This window comes from Sciurus carolinensis, chromosome 3, assembly GCF_902686445.1.
Source record: "Sciurus carolinensis chromosome 3, mSciCar1.2, whole genome shotgun sequence".
Classification (NCBI taxonomy): Eukaryota; Metazoa; Chordata; class Mammalia; order Rodentia; family Sciuridae; genus Sciurus; species Sciurus carolinensis.
Genome location: NC_062215.1, coordinates 60,568,700 through 60,589,106, shown reverse-complemented (window position 1 = coordinate 60,589,106; position 20,407 = coordinate 60,568,700). Strand labels below are relative to the sequence as shown.

Here is a 20,407-nt window from a genome sequence, read left to right as displayed (position 1 = left end):
TCACATACATGAAGCTGCTTAGACCAGAAACCATCACACAGGGCTTATTCCCCACATCAAATCCTTTCTGGGAAAAAGATGGTGAGGAATTTATCAGATCATCTGTGATGAGTTTGAAGTGACACTGATAATGTGGTAGTGGTGGTGGTAACACAAGAGGGCACAAGGAGTGTAAAGGTGCTGAGACTTATGGAGCACTCACCTCATTTAAGGAAACTCACCATTCATTCCAGGACACGCTGTGTGCTGCCTCATCTTTCCCAAGGGGTACATGACTTTACGATGCTCCGGTGATGAGTGAATTGAACATGCTGACTGTTCCAACCATGTCTCAGGAACACTGTTGCTAGGCGACTCTGTTCTGTAGTCTAGAGAGGGAGAGAGATGATGTCCCTCAAGGGGCATCTTTGACTCAGACTTGAGAAACCATATGACATCAGGAGTATTAGACTGGTGGGCTCCATGCCTTGTTCTCAGTACCTCATCGTGGCGACTGTCTTATTTATCAACAACTTTCCTGAGTCTGCTTCCCTTGTCAGGATAGAAAAGGCAGGCAGGATGGATTTCTTTGAAATTTCCAAGCCTGGAGAATTCCTGGTCTAAAGAGGTCCCCAAGAGACCTGATATTTAGGTTGGGTCATTCTTCATGCTGTTTTCCTGGAACTACCTTGGCATAGACTGAGCTCTTCCCTGGGTACCTCGCAGGAGGGAAGGAGTTTGTTCTACTTGAGACCTCTAAGTTGGCGATTGAGGTGCATTCACAGGTCTGACATTCAGAGAGGAAGGGAGCAGACCCATAACTTGTAGCCCTTCTGCATCTGTTTTCTGGAGCTGGGATTGAGAACATCCTCCCTAGACAGGCTCACATGCTAAGTCCATTTACTCATGCACCAAGAAGAACCAGGTGACTTGTGGCTCAGTTGGTCAGGGGTTTCCAGGTTCTTCCTCTCTTTTTCTTCTGCATGCCTGGCTCATCAGCTTTGTCCCTCAGGCTTGACCCCAATAGGGCTGCCGTATGTCTCAGGTGCAGACTTGTCACATCTCATTTGGGAATCATTGAGGAAGCCTTTCTCCAATGCTCCCAGCAAAGGTTCCTCATGCTCCACTGACAAGGGGATGGGTTAAGGGGTTAAGTGACTGCTTCAGACTGATCATGACTTATTCCTGTGTCCCACAGAGGAGGAGGAGATATTGGGTCAGACTGTGATTCTGTCAGCAAGGAGAACTGGGGGACTGGTACTTGTTATATTCCTGTATAACCTCTGTATACAGGAATCCTTGTCCTTGGGGTCCCTGAGCAGCTAATTAATGCTGATGGAGTACCCCACAAACCCTGAGTCTTGCAACACTGCCCCAATTGAGGAATATATCTTGGGTACTTCTTGGCGGCAGGGGCCATGTCTTATACTCCTTTGGCCTCTGGACTACAGTTCTGTCAGTTCCTGGCACAGTATTGGGCACACAGGAAGCGTGGGACAAATTCTTATTCTTAACAATAGGAGTAACCACATTTAGAGGTACTTTTGATGCTCTGTGCTCTCTCTGGGAGACTTTTGTGTATTCTCACAGCAGCTCCATGGTGGAGGTAACCTCCATCCCATTTCGCCGACAGGCCATAGAGAAGCTATGAGTACCCTGAGTAGGGTACCCAGATCATGAGTGGTGGAGTTGAGAGTTCAAGTATAAATCCTAGCTGTGCCACCCTGAGGCTTTCATGCTTTTGACAGCTAGTTTGCATTGCCACCTGGTTCTGTTATTCAGCAACTGAATGAAAGATCAAAGGGAGGTGACTTTAGTTCTTTGGAGTCACTGGAGAGAACCTCCTAGAATTCTCATACCATCTTTGAAGGCTTCTGGACTGAAAGAAAGCATCATTGATGAGATAGCCAGAATCCTCCAGGACTTCACTTCTTGAGAAGTGCCCATCATTTCTCCATCATTCCTCCTATCACTTTTCCCCTTTAGTCTCATACAAGCAACACTGCCCTGTGGAGCAACCTGAGAGTTGGCCGTCACCCCAGGTCCATCCCCACTGTGGTCTTGCTGATCCTGTGGTTTAGCTGTTCTTCTCATCCTCACACACACTCTGGCAAACCTGACCATCCTGGTTATCCTCTCCTGAATGCTTCATTGTTTGCCAATGTGCCCCTGGCTCTTTGGTGGCCCTAGGTGGGCACAGGCTTCATGAGGCCTGAATAGCCCCATGCCCCTTAAGCAGGTGCTGGGTGTGAGCACACGTCTCCTCTTTCAGCAGCCATGCAACCATGGGCTTGGAAAGCAAGTGTGCCTTCAGCCCCATAAGTGGAAGGGAGGACTCGATGTGGGGTTTGATGCACAGACGAGCAGGACTTCCTCACAGTTTCACCAAGGGTGAACGAAGTCCCAGTTGCACAAAGCACACTTTGGGATGACACAGAAGGGTAGTCCATTGTAGACATGAATGGAAGGTTAGTTTTCTGAACAAAGAATCAACGTGCAGTCCAGTACCTGATTTAATGTACTTAATCCCCACCTCGATCCTGTGTGGAACAAGTAATTCCAGTTTTCCAAATGAGGAAGCTGTACTTAGAGGGGTTGGTAACTGGGCCAGTGTCACACCGGCTGCCTGAGCCCTGAGCCTCACTTCCTTTACCTGTAAGATGAGGATAACAACCTTGACCCACCTTGTAGGGACCTGGGACGCTGACCCCTATGGCCCCTGTCTGGTGCCTTGTCAGAGCATGGGACAGAATGTGTAAGCTCTGGCATGGGCCTCTGTGGCTGTGTGCCTGTACTTACGCACAAATGCACCCATGCCAATTGCAGGATCATCCAGAGGGACTGGGTGCTAACTTTCAAACCTTTGTCACCCTTCTCCTTGCAGAGGGCCATCCGCGTGCGCAGCCACTCCATGGAGACCATGGTGGGCAGCCAGAGGAAGCTGCACAGTGGAAGCATTCCTGGAAGTCTTAGTGGGGGCATTGTCCACAACAGCATGGAGGTCACCAAGACTACCTTCTCGGTAAGCGTGGCAGGTTCTAGGCCATGACATGGACCAGGGGAGGCCCCTCACTAAACCTATGCAGGAAGGGTGCTCCCACCCAGACTTGGGCTAGACAACTTGAGCAGGGCAAGCTGGATGATGGAGGGAAACTGCGTCTGCTTGGCGGGTGACTCAGTCTTTACCCTATGATAATGGTTGCTTGGAGCCTCAGTCCCAGGTGACACCTGGGACTAGAAGTCCACTTGTCCTGTTGAGTTTCTTTGACAGCTACATCTCATCCTTTGGACCAACCCTACATAGTGACCCTGGGGTGTGTTTCCCTGTCCAGGGGCTTGGGGCCCATGACTGGGAGAAGGGTGTCCTCACATTGTTATTTTTAACGATAGAAGTAGCCACCCCAGCTTACTGTGTGCCAGACACCAGGCTAAATAATCCACAGACAAGATCTCACCAGATTCCTGTCACAGCTGCCTGAGGCAATTTCTGTTCCACATTTGATGAAAAGGAGGCTCAGAGAGGTTAAGCAATCGCTACAAGTCACCCAGCTAAGCTGAGGAGCTTGGATTTGAATGCTAGTCTTCCTGATTCAAAATATATCTTCTTCATAACTGTGTATACAATGACCAAGGAAAGTGGGCCCTGTGGCTTTGACTTATACCCCATTGACTTATACCAGGGCGGGACAGGTGAGGGAACCATATTGCCAGTCCATTTGGCAATATGGTGGTTTAGGACTTGTATGGACTAGGATTTTCTTTTCATGTTCTTTTTCTAATAGCAGAACAAACTTACCATAATATTTATGATTCTTATTATAAATGGTCTTGCACAATTAGTTTAATCTACCACACCTATTGTCATCTTCCTTTCAGAAGGTCTACGAAGTGAGCAAAGCAGGGCAGTTTTCTCCATTCTGTGGTTGAGGAGACAGGCTCAGAGAGTTCTGCCGTTTGCCCAAGGTTGCACACACATGACTGGCAGAAGCCGGGGCCTGGGTTAGAAGCTCTAAAGATTGGTTCCAGGTTCCCATCTCTCCTTCCTCAATGTCCTGCCTTTTCGTTTTCACCCTGCAAGACCAGGCAACTCTCCTGATTCAGAAACCTCTGCTGGTTCCCGCTGCCTGTCTGCGTACATGGACCTGGCTCCACAGCTGTCCTTCCATCTGGTTATTGTGACTCCTGCCAGGCTCCATTTACTCCTGAGCAATGGATGGAGAGTCAGGAGCCCTTGGGTTCTTGTCCTCATCCTTCCTGTAATATGCTAGCTGACCTTGATGAGCTTGCTTCACCTTTCTGGTCCTCAGCTTCCTCACTGGTGAAATCAAGGACTCTTGAGCTTTGTGGTTCTCAGACTGTGACTGAATGAGTCATCCTGACTTTCTCAATATGTGGAGCTCTGCTATGGGGGCCTTGACCCCACCAAGAATTCTGGTCTTCACTGGGTCATTGTCTGGGGCCAGTGACTTGTCTTAAGAACACAGAAAAGAACTGTGAGAGAACTGTGAGTTTGGGATCTCAGTTCTTGCTACATAGATCCCATCTTTCCTAGCTGCCTTTCTATCTTCTGGGGTCCCTTCCAGACCAGGTGCCATTTGTAGACCAGAGAGGGGGCAGGGAAGAGGACCTCTGTTTGGGGTGGGTGTACTCACTTTGGCAGTTTCCTCCGCAGCCTCCAGCGGCAGCTGTGACAGTGAAGAACCAGTCACGGAGCCCCATCAAGCGGCGGTCAGGGCTCTTCCCCCGCCTGCACACGGGCTCAGAAGGCCAGGGGGACGGCCGGACACGATGGTAACTACCAAGGGCCCCAACTCCAGCTAAGCTGTGGGATCTGTCAACTCTCTCCACCTTGACAGCTGTCAGATGCCCACCCTTGGGAAGAGCTTAGCTTAGGTTGGGGAGGTGACTTCTCTTTAACCCTGGCTCTACTCAGGTACCTGCATGGTCAATCACTCACTCAGCTTTTTATCTACCAAGTCATTTGTCCATTCTCTGCATGGATCTGCAAAGTTGTTTCTGCAGCATTTTGATCCAGGCTAGAAACATTTCCTGGGTTCTTGTCTTTTTTTGTCTCTTTTTACAATGCTCACTCAAATGTACATCCCCACCCCCTACCTTTTTATATCACTGGGGATTGAACTCAGGGCCTTATGCATGCTAGACAAGCACTCTACCACTGAGCTACACCCCCAACTCCAAATGTCCCCTCCTATGGAAACTTTCCGTGATTCTGCCAGGCAGAGTTAATTGAACCTTCTTTTGGACTTCTAGAATATTCTATACGTTTTAAAGCAACTCTCCTTTTATACCATACTTAACCTGTTCCTGTTAATCATCTTTCTGATCCTTTAACTAATGAGCCCATTTTTTCTTTAATTCAGCAAGCACCATTTATTGAGTGCCTGCCATATGCTGGGCTTGCTGCTGAATGCTTAGACAGGTGCAGCCAGACACAGGCCTGCCCTCTGAAGCTCACAGTTCTGGGAGGGAAGACATTTAGATTCATTTCTAGATTTCTGGTTGTTTGCCTGTAGCCCTGAGTGGTGGTACCATCCCCCAAGCTAGGCCATGCAGGACAAGGGACAGGTTTATGGAGGAGGACAAAAGGCTCTGTTTGGAACCTGCACAATCGATGTCATGGGCCACTCAGGAGAGATGTTCAGTTCTTGAGTTTCAGAGAGAAGACTTGATTGGAGAGGAGGAGTTGGTTGACACTGGAATAAAGATGCCGGTTAAAGACATGTTAATGGGTGAATATGATTGTCCAGAGGGTGTATATGGAGCACTTATGTTCAAGAGCACATGGAGGATGGAGAGCTAGTGAACATGACTGAGAAGGAAAAGAGAAAAGAGGCGGAGAGGCTGTGGAGGTTGGGATCTCTGAAGCCAGGAGGGGAGAAATTCCACACTGGTGTTGATGCGCAGGCATATCCAGCACCATGGCCCAAACCCCTGCGAGGGTTGGCAGTGAGGAGGCCATCAGAAGTGCACTGAGGTACTCAACACCACTAGCATGGCCGTGATCAAAAAGACAGATAATACAATTGTTAGGATGTGGAGAAATCCAACCCTCATTCATTGCTGTTGGAATGTAAAACAGAGGCTAAACAGAGAGTTACCCAACAATGCCACCCCTAGATATCTGCTCTAGAGAATTGAAAAACAATCACCTATAAAAAATTAGAGCACTAGCACAACTCAGGACACAAATGTTCAATGCAGCATTATTTGCAATAGCCCAAAGTGGAAACAATCTAAATGCCCCTCACTTGATAACTGCATAAATAAAATGTGATTTATTCATAAAGTGAAATATTATTTTGCAATGAAAAGAATTGAAGTTTGAATGCACAGTACCATATAGTGAACTTTGAAAACATTATGCTAGTGAAAGAAACTAGACATAAAGACCATAACACTTAAATGATTTCATTTATATGAAATGTCCAGATTAGCAAGTCTATAGAGACAGAAAGGAAGTTAGTGGTTGGAGGGGAGTTGGGAAAAGAGGGATGGACAGTGATTGGAAATGGAGCCAAGGTTTCTTTTGGGAGGTCTAAAAATGTTCTAAAATTAAATTGTAGTAATGATTGCACATTTCTGTGAATATACTAAAAACCATGTAATTGTCTACTTAAAATGGATGAGTTGTATGGTATGTATATTGTGTCTCAATGATACTGTTATTTAAAAAAAAAGTACAGCCTCCCAATGACTTGGGAGGTTGAGGCAGGAGAATTGCAAGTTCAAGGTTAGCGTTAGCAACCTAGCAAGGGCCTCAGCAACTTAATGAGACCCTGTCTCAAAATAAAAAAATTAAGAGGACTGAGGGTGTAGCTGAGTAGTAAAGTGCCCCTGGGTTCAATACCAAGTACCAAGAACCAAAACAAACAAAGCAACAACAACAACAAAAACGTACATTGAAGACAAAGCTATCATGTACCTAACAGCTGGCACAGGGTAAATGGTCTTTACTAAACTCTAAGAGAAGGGAACTCCTGGACCTTTGGGCTAGGAGTAGCCCTTTGCTCCCCAGTACCCAGACCTACTTCACCATACAGATCCAGGGACCTCATATTACAGTGTATATATAGGGTGTCCCCCAGAGTCACACAGCAGATGGTTTCCCTGGAACCTTCTGGGAATCCATGCATGTTGGGTTGTATTCTGTATAGACTCTACTTTGTTCCATCGGGAGGCCCTCTCTCAACTCATAGTTTTTGCCTGGTGGGAGAGCCAGTTTGCATGAGGGGTAGACTTGGGCTGGAGTCCATCAAGCCAGGGCTCCTGTTTGGTGGGTCTGGACTCTCACCCATGAATCTAGAGTAGTCTTTGCTATAGGGAACATAAAACCCTGTTGGCTGCTGCAGTCTCAGGGACTCAGGTGGGAAAAGAAGTCCTGGTAGCTGTGCTTTAAAAGTAGGGGTCTGCTGGACCCTGCAGTCAGAATGCTGTCTCAGGCCTGGGGGTGGACTGTCAGGTTGGGAGCTGGCTTCATGGTCTCACTCCTCTTCATTCTCATTCCCTCAGTGACAGTGCATCCAGCAACCCCAAGACCCCAGATGGCGGACACTCTTCTCAAGAGATAAAGTCTGAGACCTCATCCAATCCCAGCTCTCCGGAAATCTGCCCCAATAAAGAGAAGTAAGAGAGTGAGGGTGAAGAAAAGACTGGCTTTCCCTATTTGGAGTCTTGGAACATGGGCTCTGCCTCCAGGCAAGCTGAGAGTCTCTCTCCTCTGAAACTTTTGGAACATGAAAATTGACAGAGGGAGCATAGGAATTGCTGTGGGCAAGCTCAGATCTCAGGTGGACCTGTTCCACTCTGTCTGGGGAGGGCCTGAGGACCAAATGGGGTCTTGGTGTCCTGTGACCCGGGCTGCCCTGTTCCCTGCAGCCTCACTTCCTGTTCCCTGCAGGCCCTTCATAAAGTTGAAGGAGAATGGCCGGGCCAACATCTCCCGCTCCTCCTCCAGCACCAGCAGCTTCAGCAGCACTGCAGGAGAAGGCGAGGCCATGGAGGAGTGTGACAGTGGGGTAAGTGGACCCATTCTAACCTGTGGAGTGTGCCCCAGGGCCGAGGAAACAGAAAGGGGTAGGAGGTTCTGGGCTGATGGGGGTCCTGTCTCAGGCCTGCCTGGGCATGGGATCCCTGTGGGGCTTCCAAGGGTACACTGGTCTCACTCACCCAGTCTCTCTCCCCAGAGCAGCCAACCATCCACAACTTCACCCTTCAAGCAGGAGGTGTTTGTCTACAGCCCGTCCCCGAGCAGCGAGAGCCCCAGCCTGGGGGCAGCCGCCACTCCCATCATCATGAGCCGGAGTCCAACGGGTCAGTGGCTTTTGGTGGTATTTGCAATGTGGCTGGGAGGGGTGGTATGTATAATGTAGCCAGGAGGGCCAGATGTGCCTTGAGCACTGTTACATGGGGTATGTACCTAGTACCAGGTACCCTGGACTGGCCAGTTTCTGTCCACCCCTGAGGTACAGGGCCTTCAGCTTCACCAGCTCTTTTAATCTTCCATCAATCTGAAGAAGGCTGGGTCCCCCCCCCCTTTTTTTTTTTTAAACAATGTATGGGAAAGTGAGGCTCTGGGAGTTCAATGATCTCCTGGAGATCCCATAATGGAGGAGTTGGGATCAAATGGTTAGAAAGTTGAGTGCTCTCCTGACCCCTCAAGCACCCCCTCAGCCATCCTGAGTGCCTATGTCATGGTGTTGATCCTGATAATACAAGGATATGAGGGAATAGCAGCATGGGGGAAGGCTGGAGGAAATGAGGGACTTGGCATTGTGGAACCTCCTGTGATTCAGTGCAGCTGGAATTCAGGGGGAGGGTGAGAGAGGAGAGAAAGGCTGCAGCAGCCACAGGTGGGCTGCCGGGAGAGTCTGGTGAGAATTACAGTGCTGTCCTGCTGGCTGTGGAAGCCCTGGAGGGGTCTCAAGCCTTGAAGGTTCTCAAGTAGAGAAGTGCCACCTGGAGTTGAGAAAGAGCATTTTGGCTGCTGCCTGCTGAGTATGGAAAGGGAGCTGGAGTATGGAGGGAGAACAGAAGGAGCAGTGGGGCAGTGGAAGGAGGCCCTGGGAGAGGCGGGAGAGGATGTCAAGGAGGTAAAATTTACCAGGCTTGGTAGTGGAAGTCAGTGAGAGCAGGCCTTTTGAGGTTCTGGGGTCCCTGCAGTTGGGTGGAGTAAGAGGCACCAGCTCTGGGAGAGGGGAAAGGGCTAACCCTAAGAGCCTTCTGAGTGACCCTGTGTAATAGGCACTGTTTATCCAGGTGCCCAGAAATCAAACTCCTTGAGGCAGGCAGCAGGACTCTGGGGCTTGCATGCAAATTCTGGACCTGCCACTCACTAGTGATGTGACATTGGGCAAATTACTGAGCCTTTCTGTGTCTTAGTTTCTCCAAGAATTAAGGGAGGGGAATAGTAGTTTCAACCTCATAGGTTTTGTTGGGTAAAGATTAAATGAGTTTATGCTTATAAGGGACACAGAACTTTTAACCCAAGTGTGTATTAATAGTGATCAATAGTGTGATAGGCGGCTTTAGGTGGGGGCAGTCTTGCTCCCCAGGGAAACTTTGGCAATGTCTGGACACATTTTTGTTTTCATGATTGTGGAAGGGGGGAACCTATGATAACTAGTGGGTAGTCAGGGATGCTGCTAAACAGTGTAACCTTCCACTCAACAAAGGCTTTTCTGGCTCAAAATAGAATAGGTTGAGAAACTCTAATCTAAATGTTAGAGACACAGGAAGGGTCAGTGAGCCTTCACTGTGGTTTCAGTCAAAACCACTGTAACAGCTCACTGACCCTTCCAGAGTTCTCGTGGCGAATGTGTTTTGGTGAAAAGGGTCAGCAGTGTCCAAGGGAAGATATAAGAAGATCATGGTCAGGAGCAAGTGATCTTTTATGTTAGCACTTCCCAGTTAGTGGAGCAGTTCATGCCTTCCTCTCATTCATCTCCCATCTGGAGCTGGGTTCTAATCTGGATCAGACAGCCCACCTTTCTGAACCTCCTTTTCCTTCTCTATAAAATGGAGTATTCATACACATTCCTAGATTTTTAAGGGTTAGTTAAATGTTGATGGAATGAATGAAAGAATCTATAACCAAACCCAGTGCCAGTGTGGCACTAAATGAATTTCAAAATGAAATGTTGAGTAAAGGGAAACTTAGAGTCTACGACATACTGAAGGTCACTCGGGGAAGAAGGGAACCTAGATCATGTCGAGTAACTCTTATCTAGTGCTTTGTACTTCCTGGTGATGCACTTTCCTGTAACCCTTCCTTCCACATAGGATTTGACCCCCTAGTTCCATGCAAGTTGTGCTGGGTATCCACAGCACAACTTTGATTTCTTTCTCCATTAGTTTCTCAAGTCTAGACAACAAAACAATAAATCATGCCCTGATTTGTAGCATTTGCCAGTTGATCTCAGGGTGGGCTTGGGGATACCTGTCTGTTCAACTGAGTTTGGGTAGAGGCAGGCTGAGGGGAGGGAGGTGGGCTGGGAGGGCCTGACATTGAGTCTTCCAGAATCTCAGATGCCTGATTGTTGGTCATTTTGCACCTGCACTTCTTGCAGCCCATAAGGGGATTGACAGGGTCACTCAGAGAGGTTTCTATAGCACCTGCAAAATTCATCAGCAACCTATAGAGGGATGTGTGAGTTGTAGGTTACCTCAGTCAGGGGAAAACCTGAGAGCCTGTGGCTATCTTGCCAGTGGTGTAATGGCAAAAGTTTAACAGTGGGGTCTTCTACCACATTTACACTTATTGTAATAATTACAATTATTATGCTTATTGTAATTATTACACTTACTGTAAAATTTACCGATACAATGTATCAAACACAAAGTTTATAAATAGGGATAAAATACACAATGTTCTGTATTTTAAATCCCTTTTGTCCAGTGATTCTTTTTTTTTAATTGTAAACAAATGGGATACATGTTGTTTCTCTGTTTGTACATGGAGTAAAGGCATACCATTTGTGTAATCATAAATTTACATAGGGTAATGTTGTTTGATTCATTGTTTTTTTTTTCCCTTCCCCCCACCCCTCCCACCCCTCTTTTCCCTCTATACAGTCCTTCCTTCCTCCATTCTTGCCCCCTCCTTAACCCTAACCCTAAACCTAATGCTAACCCCTCCCACCCCCCATTATATGTCATCATCTGCTTATCAGCGAGATCATTCGTCCTTTGGTTTTTTGAGATTGGCTTATCTCACTTAGCATGATATTCTCCAACTGCATCCATTTGCCTGCAAATGCCATAATTTTATCATTCTTTATGGCGGAGTAATATTCCTGTCCAGTGATTCTAACAAAACACAAAAATTTCCATTGATAGTTATCTCACCCTTGTATCTGTACCAATTTTGAGGTTGAAGATGATGAAAAAATGTGGTTCCAACATGAATGACAATTGATATTATCATTTATGTTAAGCAGTACTTTATATTAAGAGAACTTCAGCCATTTGTCAAAGACATGAGCAACTTTTTTTACTGAATCAGATAATACTTTTCAAATACTGGAAGAATATTTACTCAGTCTTTGGTGCTAATGATAATGATATGGCTGTAGGCACAACACATTTTCAAGTTTAATTCACATGATTACTTTCTCCATTAGTTTTTTAAGTCTAGACAACAAAACAATAAATCATGCCTTGATTTGTAGCATTTGCCAGTTTCTCTTAAGCTACCTCCGTGATGTCCTTGAACATGGGCTGGGAAGAAGTATAGTTCACTTCCGTAGGGTATTTCTGTCATATGCATTCAATTGATGCAAATGCACAGACAATAGTAAAATAGTGAGGACATGATGAATTTTGAGTATTTATTAACTTTTATTGAATATAATCTATTTACTCATAAGTTTTTATCATTTGATTTTTAAAACTCTGTGTTTAACAACCAGCTCACCCCATTCTAAGTTTAAGAGTTGGCTCTGGTGCATGTCATATGGGCTACTGTGCCTTGAGGCACGGTGGGGAGGCCCCTTTCTCTTGGCATCCCCAGCCAGTCTACCCATTCAGTTCACCTGACCTCTGCAGTTCCATCTCCTTTTCATGGACATTCTCCTTTTCTTAGATGCCAAAAGCAGAAACTCCCCAAGATCAAACCTGAAATTCCGTTTTGATAAGCTCAGCCATGCCAGCTCCAGTGCGGTAAGGATCTGGGTGTGACAACCACACAGGAACACCCTCCCCACCCCCATTCCAATATCCTCCAAATGCCAGTCTTCTTTTCTGTGGGATGGAAGGGGAGCATGTCTCAGACATCACATGGGGGTCCCCTGAGAGAGGGGAAGGGAAGTTCTTATCAGATCTAGGGGCGATGTCATCTGTCCCCCCATGATGCAGGCATCAGCCAGGGGCTCATCAGCTACCTTTGTCCCACCTTCTGCATTAGAGCTACCATTGGACAAAGCTGTGTCTAGTTCTGTGATATGAACCACTGTCTCCTGGGGCCCCTGTCCCTTTCTGAGCTCACCAGATTGTTGAGAGCTGAGTGTGCAGAAGCTACAGGTGAAGTGGATTGCGATCTTGTTACTTAAAACTCTTGTATGGATGTTTCTTCAAACAGGGTCACTAATGGAAAGTGGAGTCCTTGGCCTGTCCAAGGTGAGTGTTTGCCTTGCAGTGGGCATGAGGGGAGTTGTGTATTAATTTCAGATCAGGGTACCAGCTAGGTGCAATGACACATGCCCATAATCTCAGTGACTTGGGAGACTGAGGCAGGAGGATCGCAATTTCAAAGCCAACCTTAGCAATTTAGTGAGGCCTGCAGCAACTCAGCAAGACCCTGTTTCTAAATAAAAAATAAAAATAAAAAACATTGGCAATATTGCTCAATGGTTGAGCATCCCTGGGTTTAATCCCTAGTTTAATCCCTCCCCCCCAAAAAAATCAGGATTCTGGTGGGCTTATGACCTCGAGAATGGTCAGAGAGATGCTGCTAGCTAGGGAGGTCCACACAGTGGTCTCATCTCCAAGTCTCCATGATGGGCTTCCCCAAGTCTGTGATGGGAAGATGGGGAGGATGCCTTGGGTGTGGGAAGGAGTGTTTACTCAGTGGGACAGTCTGGTTTCAGCAGGTGGAAGGGGCTGTGGCCAGAGCTCACTTCCTTTTCTGGAGGGAGGAGTTTCTCGACTTACCTGCTGCTTCCCTGCCCTTAGATAGCCTAACCCTCCTTGTGTCATTGGCCAAGGGTCTAGGCTAGGATATATCCTCCAAACATGCCAAGAGATATACTTGCTCAGAAAAAAGTGTAAGGGACAACCCCAGAGAGACCTCTGCTCCCAGCCTCTGCCCAGGGTTCATGTGGTTCCAGCACAGCAGGGCAGGAGTCCTTTACGATTAAGTCTCAGCTCCTCCTAGTGAAGACTAGGAGGAGAATCCATCTGAACTCCTGACTCTTCCCGACCTGGAGCACCAGGGTAGAGTCACATTAGAGACTATGGGAAAGGGCAGAGATGAGCCCACTCGATGTTAAGCCTGTTTATGAGAAAACAAGAAAAACGGGAATGTCAGCATTCACCTCCAACATCTATCATGGACTTCAGATGCTTCTCTTTACCAAAGTAATGTTCATACCCAACTTCCAGGGCTGAATAAATGAAGTTGGGCACCCTTATGTTTGGCACTCTCCTCGTCCTGAGTGCAGTTGGTGGGTTGTGGCTATAGGCCAGTGTATTTATCTCTCCTGCTTTTATGGAATGCTTACTTATCTTCTCACTCCCTCTTGTCTTCTCCAGGGAAGCCCAGTTCTGTCCTGTAGAAGGCTTCTGTTCCAGCAGTTTGGGGGTGCCATCTGCTACTCTGACCATCACAGACCTGTTGCCCCACTGGCCACCTGCCCATCAGACCAGATTCCTGTGCTCTGTCCCAACCTGACCATAGCCCTGCTAGCTCCTGTACCAACATACCCTGCAAGAACCTTCCCAACTCTGGACAAGGCTTCATACCTGGAGGCTCCTCTGCTCTTGACCTCCAGATGTGATGTTTGTCTGGGTCATTTGTCATCTTGCTTTGTCTGTAGGAGATAGAGTTGGGCAAGGGGGGATCTGGGTATGGGGGCTTGGTCAGAGACTAGGCAGCTCATTTGCCTCAGAGGCAGAAGATGATGGGGTGGAGAGCAGAGGTGATAGCAGAACATAAGTTGGGCCCTGTTCATCCTTGGTCACAGTGCAGTGCCTTCCTGGACTTGGCAGGCAGGAGCTTCATCACCACCAGTGCATTTAGTGATGTAATGGAGATAGAGGGGCTGCTTACCCAGGAGCCAAGATTAGCAACATCTTGGAGGTTGTCCTGATGAAAATTGGCCCCAAATTGGGTGCATACTTGTAATCCCAGCAACTCTGGAAGCAGGAGGATTGTAAGTTCAAGGCCAACCTTAGCAACTTAGTGAGATTTTTTTCTCAAATTAAAAAATAAAAAGCACTGGAGATGTAACTCAGTGATAAAGCAATCTTGGGTTCAATCCCCAGTGCCAAAAAAAAAAAAAAAAAAAAAATTGACTCCATTGGTTCCAGATCTCTGGAATGCCAAACATCTACCTGCTTTTGTGCTATACACTTCTGCTGTAGTCTCACAGACAGGTCCAGGGATGCTGCCATCCCTGCTACCAGGGTCTTGGACTTGTGGAAGCTCAGAGACTGAACTGGGTGTGTCTGGGAACCTGGCTGAACACTTCTTTGATTATAGCTGAAACTTTTTTCCCACCTGATTTTATGCAGGTTCCTGACTGTCCTTGCTGTGGGAGAAGCCCCAGGCAGTCTTTCCCCTTTGAGCAGATATTTTTTTCCCCAGGAACAGGTGGGAAGCCAGGAGTGAGAAGGAGTTCTGGGAGAGGGAACAGGGCAATGCTGGGCATTTGTTGGTTGAGAACAACCTCAGGGCCTGAGGGCTCAGCTGGCCTCCACAGGGTCCCAGTCTCTGCTGGTTGTGGAAGACATAGTTAATTTCAATTCACCATGGGCAGGAGGCGAGAGGTGAGCTAGGGGGATGCCGTGGCAGGTTTGGTCAAGTCAATGTGTGTGGGTTGAACTTAGGTGTGGGAAAGGAATGCAGTATCCCTCAGCGATTTACGTCCCAGGCATCAGTGGGGTGTCCAGTGCTGCCTTGGGGGCTGCTTCCATTTATTGTGCCCTCTGGCCTTGTCTGGAGTGCCATCCCCCAATCCTCTTACCCTTTCCAACCACAGCCACCCTCTCTGGGATGAGCCAGCTGTCCTGAGGAACCGCCCTCTGACCTCTGACCTTTCCTGCTAGTCTGCAGGGTGTTTTTGCTGCTGGGTTTAGGGTGAGGCATCCTCCAAGTAAAACACAGAGTTTGAACAGCAGACCCTTGGTGGTACTGCAGTTTGAAGTTCACAGGGTCTCTGGTACAGGTGGCACAGGGCTTCTGGGGTATTGTTGGCTAGGCTCCTTCTTTTAAGGAGCAGATGACAAAATTTCTAATCAAGTGCTTTTTCTGCACAGGAATCTGGACCCAATCCCAAGTCAAAGCATAGAAATGCAACACGTTTTTTTTGACCGATATTGTGACTATTTCCTTATTACTTTTGCCATTGGAGCAAAAGTTTGATCCTTCATTTTCTACTCTTGTGTTGGATCCTGTTTGCAGGCTGGGAGTGGCCATACCCCTCACCCTGTGCAGGGCATGTGCTTACATAAAGTACTAGTCTGGTATGGTTTATTCTAGTTAGAAGGTCAACAGAATATCTGTTTCACTTTTATTGAAAGTGTAGCAGCACCCACTGCTGGAATGAGGCCTGTCAACTCTGGTGGCTTTCTGTTGGCTGGGTTTCTGAAGGAACTTGAAAGGTCGAACTGCATTTCTTTGAAAATGATTACAGGGTTCTGGCTTGTCTTTCTGGGTAGCTAGTATTTACAATTGGTTGTACCATGTTATATTGCATTTTGGAGTCCTTTGGGGTTTCCAGGTTGTCCCCATGCTGTCCTATTTGGGAATGTCATACCCCCTGTCTCCACTGCTCTAACTGCTCCCTCTGCAGCTCCTAGCTCCCTGATGGGCTTTGCCTCTGCCTCTGGGCTGGTGGACAGGATGGCTAGGTGTGTCCCGAGAAATAGAGTGGCACAGATTTGCTCCTGAAGTGCAGACATGGGATATGGTCTCCACCCTCGGCTTGCTGTTGGGGTACTCTGGGTGGGATCTGAGATGCCACCTTCCTCTAGGTCATGCCTCTCCATCTTTAGAAAGGCCATTCATAAACCTCCAGAGTGTGCATTATCAACCTACCTGAGGTCTTAGTGGAGATAGGGAGGAGGCAGATGAGAATGTGGCCCAGTCTCCCCTCACTCTCCTGGATCATGGGCAGTAGTTCAGGTTCTTGGAGGACTGTTCCCCACCTCACCCCACCCCACATTCTAATCCACAATGACTGTCCTTTTATTGCTACACAGTCTTGGAGCTCAGAGACTTGCTGAAGCCCCCTAAGCCCTTATGACTGGATTTGTATAGATGGCGCTTATGTTGGTATTTGGGGAATTTCCACTATGAACTCTATGAGAGGTTCTCCCGCTCACATCTCTGGCTTTGGGGACCACTTGACTCACAGGAGAAACTATACTTTGCAGGTGCCGTTGGGCACCTGGATGTTTCTAGCTCCATTGATGCTTGAAAACAGCTGCAGAAAAAGTTGAGATAGAAGGCCTTAGGCAGAATCTCTGTCTATGCTAATGAATATCAAATGGTGTGTCTTAGAAAATATTATATGGTTCAGTTTTTTGGGCACAGTCTTGATGCCCAAACCTCCTGTCCTCTTTTAGCATCTCATTCAACCTTATCATGACCTGAATGTGAAACCTTAGCCTCAGTGAACCCACAGCCAGCTAGTGGGAAAGCTGAGACTAGAACTCACAGCCCACGGTTCTGTCCTCTGCACCAGCTGTGTGACTGATAGAGAAGGTGGCTGGATTTCCTGGGGCCCAGGATTGGGGGAAGCCATGTGTTTTGGCCTTGACACTGGGTGGTAGGTGCCAGCAGTCAAGGCTTCAGGTAGGGCCTTGGTCTTTGGGAGGGCTCTTCTCTTGGATTGGTCAGTGAGGACCCTGAGATTTGGGATGAAGCTTGAGCAAAGAAAATGGAGAGGGAAAGGGATTCCAGCAAATTGCTCCTCAGTGACCTCTGCTCTGCAACTCCAGTCTGTAATGTGGCAGAGGCCAGGGCAGAGATGCAGCTCACCACCCTCAGCTTCCTTGCTGCAAATCAAGACAAAAAGTAGTAAGAGCAAAACTCTCTCTCATTTCTCTCTGATTCTTAATGGGAAGTGGTTACTAGAAACCTAGGTTCAGGTGACGAGGGAGGACACGGCCTGCTTCACTTTCCTTATCTTGACCCTTGAAGGTGCCAATTCAAACACTACCTTTTTCATTTGTTTCTTAGTCTATAGATATAGCTCTGTTGTGGGGAATGGTGGGGGATTCAAGTAGATTTTACAGCTTCAGGGGCTGGAAGGGACCAGGCCAGTCAGCCATGCTAGGACCCTGTGGCTCCTCCCCCACTCCAGCTACTCCTTATCAAAGGCAAAGGCAGGACAATGAAGTTTGCCAAGGCTGCCGCTGCAGCCAGGTGTGGACCCATGGGGGCATTCTTCTACCCAGTTCCAGTATCTGTTTTACCACCAGCCTCTTGCCCACCCCTACCCCCGACCTTCTCCTTTCAACTGGGCTATGTGCCCCTTTGGGAGGAAGAAGATAACCCCCTTAGGGCCACAGGCAGCAGAGTCCTGCTTCCTGAGAGGCTGTTGGAACAGTGGCTCTGTCCTGTGCCTTATCAGCCCTGGGGAAAGAAAGTTTGGCTGGAAGACTGGAATTTAATTGCCATCGTCTTTGATTTTTGTGATATTTCTGCTTGGAAGGGTAAAACCCTCCTTCCCACTCTTTAGCATGTGTGCCAACTCTCCCTTGTCGTGGGTGTTACCCTTCGACACTCCAGCTCGGGGAGTGCTGACGTCTTCATGTGAAGAGATTCTTGTGTGATAGAACCTAAGAAGTGTAGCTTGGAAGTGACCCCTGTGACGATGACTTTTATTTCTTTCCTCTTAGTGAGGAGGTGATTTGTAGACCCTGACTGCCTATGTAATGTAAATAGTGTACATTTAATTTATTGCTATGGTAGCATATTGTATTTGTTAATGTATAAAACAAATTCTAAAAGGTTGACAAATGTATATTTTGTTGCTTAAATGTGTCTTTGCAGAAATTGACAATAAATAACATATTTTGTGTCCATCAGTGTTCAAACTTCTTTGTGTGTGGCCCCAGGCCTGGGTATCACCTTTCAGTTCACTGGAGGTTGCATATTAGCTAGCCGATAGATGTGTTAACTTTGGCTTGAAAGTGTTTAAATTTTTAAAAAATGAGTCACCAATGTTTTAAAACTAACCATAACTTTCAAAAGTACACCTAGAAATTTCACATAAAAATCTCAATTTTCTGTTTCTCTTAAAAAATCAGGTGCTGAATCCACTTCTCAGGCATGAATTCCTCAGCACTCAGCAGAGTCTGTCTTTTTGGGTAGGATCTGAGTATAACACAGTCTTCACCACTCCTCATTGTCCACCTCTGGAGCATTTTACTCTTTCCCATTATTTGTCTGCATCTGTAGGCATGAGTGAGACCCATGATATTCACTGTTTTGTTTCCATCCTGCAAATTTCTTCCTTCTTCCCACCCTCAAATTACTGATTCACTTTTTTTTTTTGGTTCTAGGGATTGAACCCAGGGCCTTGTGCTTGCAAGGCTACCAGTCTAACGACTGAACTATATTCTACCAAATGAACTATATTCCCAGTCCACTGATTCACTTCTTTAATGATTCATAATCAAAATCCTTCTGTTCCTATCCTTCTTTGACTCCCCAATGGCCACACTCTTTTATATACTTTGCTTTACATTGTTTGGATCTAGATTTAAAATAATACCTGTAAATGTATTTTTTTCTTCAGAAGTTTGAAGATAAAGAACAAATCTTTGGATATCTGACAGGGGTTGGTTTTGTGATCCTGGGCAAATTACTTCCCATGAATTGCATTTTTTTATGTGTTATCAGGAATCTAACCCACATGCAAAGTATGAGAATAAAAATGAATTCATAATTGGGGAAGAGCTTTAAAAAATGGCAAGTATTATTTAATCATCAGAAGTTCAATAATAATGATGATAACAATGGTAGCAGATTACATTTATTGCAAGTTGATCATGTAATAATCGTTTCACATTTGTTGTCAGTTTTGTTATGACATACCAGTTCCTAAAAACAACACTGTGTAAAATCATGCAACCACAGGGCTTATGGGAAAATATGGGGGTAGGTGCATAACACTCAAAAACTTTATCAGTGGCTGGGGAGATAGCTCAGTTGGTAGAGTGCTTGCCTCGCATGCACAAGGCCGTGGGTTCAAGCCTCAGCACCACCAAAAAAAAAAAAAAAAACTTTATCAGTGACACATAAACATAAAAAGGTCATGTTTATAACATACTTAATAAAAATGGTAATAACTTTATACATGTTGATTAAGAAATACATAAATGTTATAATATACAAGGCATTTGAGCTTGAAAAAGGCCTGAAGTATGCTTGTGGAAGTGGGTGTTGGAAGGGTTGCCACTTCTGAATTATTATGAAGACATAGAGGGGATGTTTTCCTGAAATTAGATGGATGATGATAACACCAGATATGGATGGGTGTGGCTGTAGCACACATGGTATGTAGAGGTAGGTGGTAGATGTTTGAGGTGCATGTATGTTTTGTGTGTGTGCCTATGCAGCTCAGTTTAGCTGAGTTCAATTTCTACTTTCACACATTTCTCATGGATAAGTTGTGAAATCAAAAGTACAATTTGCATTATACTCAAGTCATTCCCTATTTTATCAATTGTGTTGGTGTCAATTCCTATTTTTGTTTTTATTTTTATTTTTTTGTGGTACTGGAGATTAAACCCAGGGACACTTTACCATTGAACTACATCCACAGCCCTTTTTATTTTGAGGCAGGATTTCACTAAGTTGACTAGGCTGGCCTTGAACTTGAGATCCTCCTGCCTCAGTCTCCTGAGTAGTTGGGATTACAGGTGTGCACCATGATTCTCAGGGAAATACCTTCTTAAAACAAGTGTCATAATAGAACTGACTCTGTTCTCATTTAGTCATCCAAACAACCCGTTAAGACGTTATTATTTTCATGTAGCATAAGGATTCAGAATCAGATCAGTTTAGGACCCAAATCTACTAGGCTGACATCAACATGAAGGTAAGTTCCAGACTGTTGGGAGTTATGGATGCATAGGAATGCACCAGGTAAAGTGTATCTCAGTTTTCTCCAGTTTCCCTGCTCAGTTAGCAGTGCCTATCCTGGAACCCATGCCTGCAGCCTACCAGGTTGGGGTTGGG

At 46.5% G+C, this 20,407-nt stretch overlaps 1 protein-coding gene across 6 annotated transcripts in view; it reads left to right on the top strand.

Moving 5' to 3' along the window:
* The window catches only part of Rap1gap2 (RAP1 GTPase activating protein 2), a 236,800-nt gene extending 218,560 nt beyond the window's left edge, over window positions 1-18,240 (top strand). For all 6 annotated transcript variants that reach the window (XM_047543935.1, XM_047543930.1, XM_047543933.1 and 3 more), the window contains 8 exons: window positions 2,864-3,001; window positions 4,652-4,770; window positions 7,510-7,623; window positions 7,898-8,015; window positions 8,184-8,310; window positions 12,080-12,156; window positions 12,575-12,612; window positions 13,747-18,240. In XM_047543935.1, coding sequence (XP_047399891.1) covers window positions 2,864-3,001; window positions 4,652-4,770; window positions 7,510-7,623; window positions 7,898-8,015; window positions 8,184-8,310; window positions 12,080-12,156; window positions 12,575-12,583 — 702 coding nt within the window. In that variant the 3' untranslated portion in view covers window positions 12,584-12,612; window positions 13,747-18,240. The remainder of the gene's footprint in view (window positions 1-2,863; window positions 3,002-4,651; window positions 4,771-7,509; window positions 7,624-7,897; window positions 8,016-8,183; window positions 8,311-12,079; window positions 12,157-12,574; window positions 12,613-13,746) is intronic.
* The last annotated feature ends 2,167 nt before the right edge of the window (window positions 18,241-20,407 follow it).